This window comes from Gallinula chloropus, assembly GCF_964237585.1.
Source record: "Gallinula chloropus genome assembly, chromosome: 3".
NCBI classification, from domain to species: Eukaryota; Metazoa; Chordata; class Aves; order Gruiformes; family Rallidae; genus Gallinula; species Gallinula chloropus.
Window position 1 is genome coordinate 80,064,299 of NC_140087.1, and position 12,912 is coordinate 80,077,210.

Genomic DNA, 12,912 nt, shown 5'->3' on the forward strand with positions numbered 1-12,912 from the left:
ATCACTGCTCAGTGAAACTACTTAGGTCTAAAAACATAGTATCTCTACCGCTGTGACACACAGAGGTTTTCAGAGTTTCTTTCAGATGTCCCAAACCCACAGCATCCACCACTGCCCTGAGACACACCATTATCTGCACATGGACAACAAGCACAACAGGGTCACTGCATGTGTGGCTTTTGTAACGCACGAGAGGTAGAACTGGTATGTATCAAAAACACACAACCCTCTGTGTATGGTAGCAAGTGATAAATGCAATTATACATACCCTAACTGATAAGATGAAGTCTTAGACATGTATTCATACTACACTAAAAATTTAGTCAAACAGAAAAGACCAGATTCAGATGTTATTTGCAAATGCTTTTCTTTAGCAGAATGCACACATTATATTAAACTGCCTTCACTACTTTATCTGTAGCATATTCCAGGCAAATCCATTTTCAAGCTATCCCCCACACATATTTGTAAAGGTCAGGCAGCCAAGGAAAGTCAGGTCTGTCATACTAACCAAATAATTTCTTCTCTGGTATTTTAGAAATTCCAACCCAAGGAATTTGAGCATCCGTTAAATGCAGACCACAGAATCTAGAAAATGCTTCTAGGAGAAATCCTGTTTGCCATGTTCATGAAGGACAGGAGAAGATAATTTAGAGTCATGCTTATCCTTCAGAACATTTCAACCAAAGCTGTGAGCATGGAAAAACCCCCAAACCCATCTGCTACCTAGTCCAATTTTGCCCGGTGCTTAAACAGGTCCCGAGCAGCTGTGCATTGATATCCTGTCCTCTGTATTCCTGCTACCAAGTGACTACAGAAGCTTAAAAAAATACTAGACAAAGCACACAACAAAAATTACCTAAAGTCATAAAAAAAAGCATCAGGCAAGTAAAAACCAGCAGGTGCTTAGGGACAGATTTTCAAAATCTCTCCGTGTGGATTCCAAACATACAGACAGATGCTAAGGGCTCTTTCAAGAGGCAGCTGTGTGTTTCCTGGCCTAGATGAGAGTCACTTTGATATTCTCAAGTGAGTATCAAACCAGATATTAAAAGTTGGGTACATCTCACCTAACTTGCAACATCTGCATCCAACTAGTATCCTGGTTTCGGTTTTCACTGATAGATATTAAGTGCCTATTAACTTCTAGCCAGCTTTGATAAAGAGAGGAGACATAACTCCAATTAGTAAATATGATTAAAGGATAATGACTTTTTGCCTGACTATATAATGAAAACTCCAAAGAAAAACTTTTAATTTGCATAAATATATGTGTCTTTTTATAAAGGCTAACAGCAAAATTACCATGAAGATCTACTTGGATGCTACAGAAAGACCTTTAGAGCCTATATAAGACAGCAGCTGTCAACCTTTATGTATGCATCACATTTTTTTCCACAGACACACATACTTAAAAGTAATTTTCATACTATTTTCTCTTTTCATAAAATGAAAAAATAATACGGAAACAAGATGGAAGCAAGAGAAACAAACAGAATTAAGGCAGATATTGATTAAACATTAGATGTCAAGACTGTTTTCAAAACCAAGACCAAATCCTTTCTTTGCTCAAAACAGACCAAATGAAAACCTCTCCTGTTGTTTTAAATATAAAATATTTATTTCAATACAACACTAACTATATAAAGCACTTTATTAAAGGTATCTTCAAAATAAATACACTATTTCATTTCCTATCCAAGACCACAAATAACTTCACATGGGAGCTGCAACTGGGGAGGAAGTAAAATAAGAATACATTCAACCCACTGGTACTGCAGCTGCACATGTCCCACACACAACAGGGACAGTTGTTGCTAAAGCCTCTGCAAATACCAATGGAATAGCAAGCCAGCAAAGGTGGACCCTTCAATCTAGAAAGTGCAGAAGATTCTCTGACAATTTTTGAGCCTCGCTGACATATTGGTGAGTTTTCAGTTTATAGTGAAGCTTTTTCCAGAAAAGTATGATCAGCATGGCCAGAGAGGTGATCTTACCCCTGTACTCAGCCCTGGTGAGGCCGCACATCGGGCACTGTGTGCAGTTTGGGGCACCACGGTATAGGAAGGACATTGAGGTGCTGGAGACGGTGCAGAGAAGAGAGAACAGGTCTGGAGAACAGGTTTTATGAGGAGAGGCTGAGGGAACTTAGGCTGTTCAGCCTGCAGAAGAAGAGGCTGAAGGGTTCTCCTGTAGAGAACCTTATTGTTCTCTATAGACACCTGAAAGGACATTGTAGTAAGGCTGGTGTTGGCTTCTTCTCCCAAATAACTAGTGACAGGACAAGAGGGAATGGGTTCAAGTTATGCCAGGGGAGATTCAGATTGGTTATTAGGAAAAATTTCTTAACTGAAAGAGTGGTGAACCATTGGAACAGGCTGCACAGGTAGGTGATGGAATCACTGTCCCTGGAGCTGTTCAAAAAAGCTTTTCTGATGTAGTGCGTCAGGAGATGGTTTAGAGGTTACGGTGGTGTAGTGTTGATGGTTGGACATCTTGAAGGTATTTTCCAACTATGATGAGGAAAGCCACACTGGGTAAGATGACAGTTCAATATAGGTAAAAGCCTTGCAAGTAAACGTCCCTATCAATGGCTACAAGGGGACACTAATACAAGAGCAAAGCATGTGCGGTTATTTCCCCAATGCTCTCCCACTCAGCTCTGGCTTTTATGGAACCAGAGGGGATCTGTAAATTAGGTACCTCCTTCCAAATTACTCCCCAGTGTTCTTGTCCCATTCTGTGGACTCAGTGTAACCTTTTATCATACCCACTATCCTTTGGCAAAGAGTTCTGCTGACTACTATGGCACTTCCAATACCCCCTTTTGACACCCTCTTGCTCTCAAAAGGGACAAGAGAAAAGGATTTTGTAGGTGTCTGTGGTGTTCTCCCTAAATCATATAAATTCCAAGCTGAAGAATCCTAACACACTTAACTCTTTCCCATATTTTGCATTCTCGATCAACTTTGTTGCCCCTTCCTGGAGGTTTTCCCAATTCTATTATATTATAATCTAAGGAAAAGAGAAAACCATCACCCAAACAGTGCATCTCTGTGAGTGTCTCTGTTCTTGTCAAATTTCTTCTACGCTGAGACAAGAACAACACAAAAAATTGAGATACATAAACTCAGTCTTCTAGAAGAAAAATGTATTGGTGATAAAAAGATGCCTTGATTCCCCACTATCTGGCTGTAAAAAAAAATGAAAAAAGTAATCTAAAGCAAATACAGGAAATATTAAGCATAAGATACTAATCAAAATATTTTTCATAAGTTATTGCATAAGTTACTGCATACTTCAGGGAGCTATGAGGCTCTGTTGTCACAGACAGATGAATGTAAGTTTAAAGTTCACAAAGATCTGCAGGACTTGGCCACAAATCATAAATGAGTCTGTTGTAAAGAAGCTGCAACATAATTCTTTTGAGAGACAGAAATTATAATGTGCAACTGCAAACATCAAAGTTAATTTAAAAGACTTCTGTCCTTCTCAGTCCCCTGCGGTAGCTTATCTGCCATAGCCTACTACCCCTTCAGTTGCACCCATCAAATTCCTGTGAAGATAGGTGAAAGGATTTGAGTTAAAACCAAACAAAACACTGTTTCACTGCAGAGGAGTAAGAGGTAGCAGCTGGGAGGGTGGCAATAAATCCATTTTGCTGCTACAGGGTTATAATGTGGAATATACTCTAGAAACATCTTACACAATTCAGGTTCTACTGTAATAGTGAACACTCCTGAAGCAAACAAGGGCAGTCTGTCAAGGGTATTTTCCTTAAAAACATCAGAAATGATCAAATTGAAATGCAAGGTCAAAACAGTTTGGAATATTTACCATCATGATATATTGTATATTTTTTGTGTGCTTACAGAAGCCAAAAATAGTTTCATAAGCAAAAAAATGTATTTTCTTATGAAATAGCATCTTATGCATTTTTTAAAAATATTAAATAAGATGTGAACTTTGACTCCAGATCTTTGTAAGGCTGAAATATTCATAATAATGCTGGTACTTCTTCCAGTTTCTCATCTCAGTAAGTTTATCAGAAGTTAATGACCCAAAATCTAATGTCTAGGACTTCTACCTGCAAGAAAATTCAATCACATTTGCAAAAAACAACTGGGGGAAGGATGGACAGACACACACAGAGAAAACATGATTACAGTAAGTCCCATTTCCTTAGAAAACTAGGTTAAAAACATTAAAAAAATATACACAATCCCAGAGAAAGCAGATAAAATCATGCTGGGAGCTCATTGTGCCATGTGACAGCAGGCTCTCTGATTATTTTCACTGTAGAAGAGACCATACAATAAAAAGATCTGAAATTAAGGAAAAAATATTCCACCCTTGAGCCAAGAGAAACAACAAGAAAAGATCTGAAAATTACATGTAGGATAAACACAGTTAAATTTTTCCTCCCTCAAGAGGGGGAAGAAGGTCAGTTTAGAAGACACATTCTTCCTTCCTTCCTTCCGTTTCTGACATGGACTTTTTACCAGCCATACTTTCTTCCCTCCTTTCACATCATCCTTTTTATTTCCTCTGTGCCCATGTAGACTTTGCCTTCTTCCTTAAATTTTCCACAGTCTTCCCTTCGTCATTCTCCTGTGTTTAGTATCTCCAGCTCAGTTACTTAATTCTCATTGCTCATATCAAAGCCACCCAGGTTCTGCCGAACAGGGACACACAGGCTCTGCCTTGAGTTTGCTTAAGTCTGTAGTAGGTTAGCGTGATGACACGCTAAGATGCTTGACATCATCACAAAACCCAGTGTGTGTCATTGAGTAGCACAAGTGGTGCAAAGTAGAAACATATGGTGCAAATATATATTAAAACCCTAGGTTATAACTTTAAAGATTATACATCTGCAAAGTGAAGCAGTGGGTGGTTTTTAATGAGAGAAGATCACTAATACATGGATTTTGTTATTGGATGGGTCCCACTCACTCAACTTTAAAGAATACAAGCGAACCACACTCAATCGATGCCCTTTGTGAATGATTTTGGCCATGCAGAATGGATGCAGGCAACATTAAAGCTTTTAATATCTACCCCATTCTAAATTTCTCTTAAAAAAAAAAAAAAAAACCAACCTAAAATCAAACACGTTTGGACATCAATTAAACACAGGAAATGGAAAGTTTATACCAAACCCTATGTCCAAAGTCTAAATTAAAGCTTACTTTGGCAAATTGTTCATACTGGCCATTTGGGAGGGGTGGGGAAATTGTTCAGACAGAAGGAAGAATAGGAAGAACTTGCTTGTCTTGGCTACTTTCTCTCATTTTTCCATTCTTTCTTTCTTTCTTTCTTCTCCTGTGTGTAACACCCACAGATTTCCTAATGAGATGGTATGCGACCCACCACACACTGCTGTGTGGGTGTAACTTAAATGAAAAAGAAATGTAAATTAACAAGTAACACACATGGGTATTTGTTTTATGTGCCACAAAACTAAAGGTGTTATTAAATAATACTAATATTAAACATAATATAATATTAATACTAAAAAAATAATGTGATAGGTGGAAATTTTCTCTTCAAAATAGTTATGGTAGTCAGCTTGACAACAGTCTGCTCAACAGGTTGAGACACAGAATGAGACCTGCTCAAAGTAAGGTAACTTGGCTTCTATTTCTGAAGAAAATCCTAATGCAACATGCATTTATATTAGCGGCTGTCAAAAAATCTTACTGATAACTCGTTTAATCACCCTGATTCTAATTTTTAGCACATCCTGCAACACAAAGAGCAAACTAATTAAGATTAACCTGAAACGATGTGAGTTCAAATAGGGGTGGAATGCTGACCTGAGATAGTTGTAGTAGTAAATAACCAGCTAATAAGCATCTTAATGTTCCTTCTACCGATACACTCTCCCTTGCAATTGCAGAGGTTTTACAGCAGTGAAACTCTAGACACAGACTTGCATAACTTTGAGCAAAAGAAACCACATTCAGTTTGAAGGGCTCAAAACCTTTTAATAACCTCTTAGCACAATGATAGCTACAAGCTTAAACATTTCACCAGCAGCACCTACAGTATGTGTAGGAAGTCAGCCACATCCCAAGCCTACATGTTTCTTTGTATGCTACAAAACACAGTGAGCTAAACGCTGGCCAGCTATCTTGCTATCTTGCATTTCATCTGTTTGTGAAAAAACACAGAAACATATCTTTGTATTCTGGAAACCTGCAATCCTAGAGAATAAGACAAAATATAAAAGGTTTCTGAGCCACATTTGATCAATGTCAACTACTGAAGCCTATCAGACTTGTGGCTCACCTAAAAGGGTCAGTCCCTTAAAGGTAGGTCCCACTTGCTCCGGAACACCCACTTACTCTGTTATTTCCTCCTCAGGTAAGAACAGACTTGAATGTAACTTGAATAAACTTGATTCTTGGACTTGAACAAAGCACTCCTTTCTTACAAATTACAGCCCTGAGCAAAGCAGGCTGAGAGAAGAGGAAAGAGATAGATTTGGAAATTAAGTTCAACATGAATGTTCGTTATCACAGACTGTTTTCTTCCTTTATATCTTTAGTGTTAAATAATGACAGTGAGATTAACTGCAAAAAAACCTGATGGAACAGTAACTCTGCCTCATCCAAAGCAAATATTCTTTAATCTAAAACTGTCATAGGTATTACTGATCACCTCCTAAAATGCATATCCTTAAGTTTTTCATTTTCAGGAAATAAAGGAAAGAGTCAAACAGAAGATCGGTTCACAACCGTGGGGCAGCATACCTGTATTTTTTCTGAGAAGTTCATTATATAAAAGAAGATAAAAGATCCTAAAATCTCATAAATACTCTCAAATTAGTGTTGCATCTGTATTTATATATAAAACCAAATTTTAAATCTGGCAGTTTTACCTTAAAAAAATGTTTTTTTAAAACCCAATTTTTACTGAGACAGTAAACCTAAAAACTTTAATAAATAAACAATAACAAATACCACTTGGTAAATAAAAACACAGGAAAACCTCAACAAATCTCAGAAATTCTGATCCCACCCTCCTCTGCTTTCACTTTAAGAAAATTCTCTCTCTTCACTCACAACCAGAAAAATATGGGGAGCTGAAAGTTCACATGCTTTATAAACATCAATAATATTTTAAAGGGATAACATGTCACTACAACTTACAATGTAAAAAAAAAAAAAAGTTTTTGAAAATGCTTTTGTGTCCTGAAGCAGTCTTTACTTAAGTAGTATTGTGTACTTGTGAGTGGAAAAACCCTGCCTGTTATGCCATAACAATCCAGTTCCTACATATGCCTAAAATTTTGCAATAATAAGCCAACCATGCAGTATTTAACCCATGTATTCTTTATTAAAGACACTCATGAATATTGATAATAGCGTTTAAAGCTGAAACCATCAAATTCTATAGGAATAAACCTTTTCAATAACTGTAAATATTTTGAGAGGCAAAGAATTGGTTTCCAAATTAAAATTGTCAATAGACACTGAATTAATAAATTGTATTGGTATACAGATTGTGTGTTATAAGTATGTAATTATATTAATTGCAGAACTATTTCAGTAGAGATCTATTTCAAAATATTTAAGGAAATCTGAGAAGCCATAGCCAACACAGGGCTTTATTATTGCAGCCTATCTTTTCTGTGAGAAGTTCAAAACCAGCTCCAGGCTGGTAATAAAAAAGGTCATTATTTCCTATAAACTATTTTAAACCAAATTGCTTGTGTGATATAACATCAACAGATAAGCCTATCAACTGTAAAACCCACCATGATGACCAGAATGGTTAGTGAAAAAGCATTAAGAAAAAACTGGCAAGCCAGTCAGCCCCAAAACTGATCTAACATGAAAGCACAAGCTAGAGTGCTTTAATACACTGTTACGTTTAGTTTAAAACGTGCATGCAGTGACATTGCACCTATTAGTCTCAGCACCCTCACACACAAATACTACTACTATTAGTTATTATTATAAGTAGTAGTAGTGGTACAGATTGACACTACTGCCAAACCTGCAGTGGCGCCAGTGAAATGGCAACTGCTGTTTATCACAACATATAAACTTTTTAAGACAGAACAGATTGTCAGAAGAGAAGTTATAACAAACTGGCAAGATGTTCATCAACTGTGGAAGACCCAGGATTATACAATTTATTCTTTTTTTATTCTAATGGTAGACTCTCATACTAACATACTGCAAGCATTATGCTCATTTTTCACAGACAGAGAAAATTAAAACCCTCCTAATTTTTCTAATAATGTAGCTGAAGTCATTTCAGACCTAAATTCCACCTATTCAGGCTTCCTGGATTTCCCAATAACAAATTTCTCATGGAAAAAAAATAGCAATTTATATACTTTATTTTAGTTTATTTCAAAGTTAAATAACGTAATTTACCAGTAAGAAACAAAGGACCAGATGGTTCCATTGATTTCCACTGACCACGTCTGGGTGCTTCCAAGTAGTGTTTGACCCTTGAAGCAACAACTTCTTCTAGCAGCATGCAAACCTCCTGAAAGAGTAACCATTTATCTATTTAAATTTACAGTCTTGTCCACAGACACACAACAGAAATCCATATAAAAATCACTCCCTTTCACATAAAACAGAAAAACATCATCTGCCATTAAGTACTGAGGTATTACATAGATGTGAGAAGCACATAACTTAGAAAGTGAATTGGAATTAGGTGGGGGATCAATTTCACTACAAAACAAGAGAGAAAGTATATTATGGAATTCTTAACTTTGCAGAATAAATAAACTACATTACAATACTAACAATTTTTGAACAGCAAATTAGTTTCATTTGTATGCAAAGTAAAATACGTCTTTTAAAATATTGTAACATTGGGTATCTAAGAAAGAAATATATAAAAATCCTCTCAAGATTCGTCAACACAGTATTTCACAGAAAGGTTTAGGTTGGAAAGGCCCTTACAGATTATCAGGTTCCAAATCCCCAGCCATGGGCAGGGACACCTTCCACTAGAATGCGTCTAGATTTTTCTGTAAGAATATAAACCACATGAGACATTTTGGTTCAATTCAATGTAATTTGGGGGGGAAGACTCAGAGCTAATTAGGTCACAGCAACCTAACTCCACTGGCTCATTTTAATTTTTCTGCTCCTAAACATAATTGTTCCCGTCTTTCATACTTCCTTCAGCGAAGCACAATAAAAAAATCACATACATCTTAAGAAGAACAAACCCTTCAGCCAGAAAAACCATAGAAAAAAACCCCAAAACTTGGAGTAAAAACAAAAAAAAATAAATCTCTAGAATACCAGAATAAGGTTTCAGATTAATAAATACACACATATTTGAGTCTCTTCCCTCAGCATTCTCATTTTCCATTGTGCTTAACTATGTGCTCACAGAAATGATACCTTGTGGCATACAAAAAAATATCATTTTACCTTTTTTACAGTATTTGGACAATAGACAAAGTTCTATTAGTACCATCTAAACTAAAATATCTTGGCTTGAAATTTACTTTCGATTAATCTAGAAAGTATGCAGAACAACAAAGTATTGCTCTAAATGAAAGCAATGCACATGTATTGGTCAACCACAAACACTTATTTTCTCCTTATGGTAAGAAATACATTTTCCTTTCTGCTAGAAGAGCACAATTATAAAATACTCTATCTACTTATTCTTCTGTTTAACTCATTAAAGTGATCTTGTTACACATTCCTTCACAGGACTGTGAGTTCAGGTTAGAAGGAAAAGGTCGAGAAAGCAGAAGAAACACAGTGTGTATTTAGTTTCTTCTGCAACAATAAAGATTAGCATGCACTTCCTTAATTTAGATGGAAAATATTTCAGTTGTTATGCTTATGGAAATATTATTGAAATGGTTCTCCAAAAAGAACTATACAGACCAACATTTAAGAAAGCATAAACAAGAGCAGGCTTCAAGAGAACTGTCTCTACGTACTTTCCACGGCTAAAAAGAACTTGTAACTGAGACCTCATAAATGCATATGGAGAGATCTTAGCAATGACTTGAATAGGAATCAGTTTAATAAAATGTTTCTTATGGTACCAGTATAAAACTTTGACTTTGCTAGTTCAGGGGAAAAGAGGACAGAAAGGTCAGGGAAATTTGAAGGGCAGAAAGAGAAAAGCTCCCAAATGCCTCAATGTGCATCTTGCAACAGCCCCAAGATGACTACATATACCATGTGACAGCGGTGCACAAAGCGTGGTCTTTAGGGTGCTCAGCTAGACAACATGCACCATGTTTCCTTGCCGCAGCCTCATGTCTATGGGCACTCATTTAGCTCCTGGCCTGCTCTACCCCACCCATGATCCAGCAGGAGCTGGCGGCTGACCGGCCAGCAACGCTCCCTCCTTCTGCCTGGGATGACATGGTCAGCAGCAGCACTGCCAAGGGGCTCCCTTCCACGGCACCCCTTCTCCGCAGTAGCGTCTCTGCCCACGCACCCACCTAACATCCTTCCAGGCAGATCTAGGTCCCCGGAGAGCCACTGACTTTCATCCAGGGTAAGCAGGGGATCAGCAGAAACTGTTTATGTTACAAGAGGTCTAAGAAGCACCCTTTTCACCTCACAAACAAGCAAAGAGGACTGCACCACCATTAGTATTTTCCAGAACTTGGAAACAACAAATGTGAAGAAAACTACTTGCAATGAATACGTAAAAACTCTCATAAAAATATATATATAGGCAAAATTTGCATATAACACCTTACTGCCCTTCTTCCTACTTCAACAAGATCCTGCACAGGACTTTGAGGAAGGGAATTGTAAAGGTATTAGAATCACACTTGTCAGTTGTCAAAAATATGCAACCTTTGCGCTTCACTCAAAATGTGCGGTCACAGAAATGTAATGAATGCTGCCCTGTCATGCCTCTTTATTAAATCAATCATGATCTAATTTCCTGAAATTCATATCTTTTGTTTTGGCAGGCTTACAAAACACATTTTGAAAACACTTAAAAGTCAGATAACCAGGATAGTAAAGCTGGTTATAAATAGAAAGGGTAATGAGTATTCATTTAGTCAGAAAAAAGAAGTCTCAAATATTTCCCCTCTTTTCTTCTTTCTCTGCTTAATAAAGCTTAAATCTGATGAACCACGTGTGGTTAGATATTCCACTTTCACTCCCTCAGGTGATTAGTTTATTCTTTCTTTCAATTTTATTTAACCATATTACTTGGAGAGACACAGAGATGCTCTGTAGTGACACGTTAATGATGCCATTATTAGGAAAGCTATCCGCTGAAATTGACGGTAACGGAGACTTGCGGGAAAGTCCACAGGCATTTGAAACATGCCTTGCGCTCGTCTGCAATAGGGAACTTCTCAAGTTCCCACACAGACTGAAAGAGGGGGGAAACTACCGCCAGTAACTCATCACAAGATTGTAGCAGAAACCACAGGGAATCTGATGAAAGTTACATTCATGGTTTTGCTGGCTGCTGATGCACTGATTTTCCAAGGTTTCATTTGTTGTTGTGGAGGGTTTTCTTTTTTTTCATGAGATAAAATGCTTCTAAATATAGTATATCGTGCATACTCATTAGGGGTTTTTCGCACTCTCCACAATGCAACATCATTCACACTTCTCAGAACGAGGAAAAAAAAAAAAACATTAATAGAAATTAACCCGCTCTAGGGAACCTGCTTTGGCAGGAGGGTTGGACTCGATCTCTGGAGGTCCCCTCCAACCCCTACAGTTCTGTGATTCTGTGAAAATATTTCATCAACAACCTCTGCAAAAATGTCACAATCTGGTTTATATCAGGATAATTCACATTCATGAGAAATATATTTTTTAAATTAAAATTCAGAAGAATCAAACCAGCATGCACACATCATGTATGCACACACACACACACACACACAGAGTTTAATAATTAAAAGGCAAAATGAAAGCGGTCATTAGTGACCCAAAAAGCACATGTTGTTGACTTTGGTGTCCCACAGCAACCATAACCAGTTAGGTATAACTAACAATACTCTCATAATATTGAAAAATTCTAAACAGTTCAAGGCAATCCAACTTTTTCCCTGCAACCATATGCTTTTGAAGTAGAATAGATATTTGTTGTACCTCTTTCTCATGATCTGAAAACCAGCTGGTGTCTTTATTGGAGCCTTGAGGCGAAATATGAACATCTACCAAAACAGCAAAGTTCCCACACTGAAAAAAAAAAAAAATACAAGGAAGAAAATAAATGTTCAACTGTAGCTTCCAGGAAGCACATGTCAAGCTGACAAGGAGGTAAACAATCAGGTAAGCACATGCATCTGATTCAGAGATACAGCAGGCAGAACATAAAACTGTAGAAGTTTATAAAGTATGGAATTACAAATTTACCATTGTTTTCAGGCTTAATGAGAAAAAAGCACACTGACCTATCCTGGATAGCTCACTGAAAATTTAAACAATAACAAGCACAAGTACATGGCATTTTCTTCTGCTATATACTCTGAGTATATAAATCTGAGTTCAAGCCAATTTTAACAAGTGAAAAGCTAGGTATTCCTTCACCAAACTCCCATCATTCTGTTTTCTCAGTTTAGTATCCTATCAGTTATCTAGTTTGCATTTTACTTTTAACTCCACAAAAACTCTTCAGAGTTTTCTAAATGCTCTTTGTAAGTATTTTCTTCTCTCAAAACTACCTAATGTAGTTTCTATTGTATAGAACAGCAAGTTTGAAGAACTTGTTTTAGCTGCTTAATATTGATTAACACCTGTCACTTATCCAATAATGTGGTTTGGATCGTTAAATGACAGCAAGGCTACCCTATTAATAAACCTTATGTAGGTGTTCAGATGATACAGGCTACATTCCCAAGACACATCAATTATTGCTGAAATTCCTTGATAGGCTTTAACTGAGGACCGTGTGACGTATGAGGCTTAATTTGTTTCTTTC

At 37.1% G+C, this 12,912-nt stretch overlaps 1 protein-coding gene across 1 annotated transcript in view; it reads right to left on the reverse strand.

The window, feature by feature from the left end:
- SLX4IP (SLX4 interacting protein) overlaps positions 1-12,912 on the reverse strand; it is a gene marked incomplete at its 5' end in the record, with an annotated part of 74,663 nt that overhangs the window by 25,576 nt on the left and 36,175 nt on the right. Inside the window, 2 exons of the mRNA XM_084261134.1 lie at positions 8,391-8,505; positions 12,081-12,170. Coding sequence (XP_084117260.1) covers positions 8,391-8,505; positions 12,081-12,170 — 205 coding nt within the window. The remainder of the gene's footprint in view (positions 1-8,390; positions 8,506-12,080; positions 12,171-12,912) is intronic.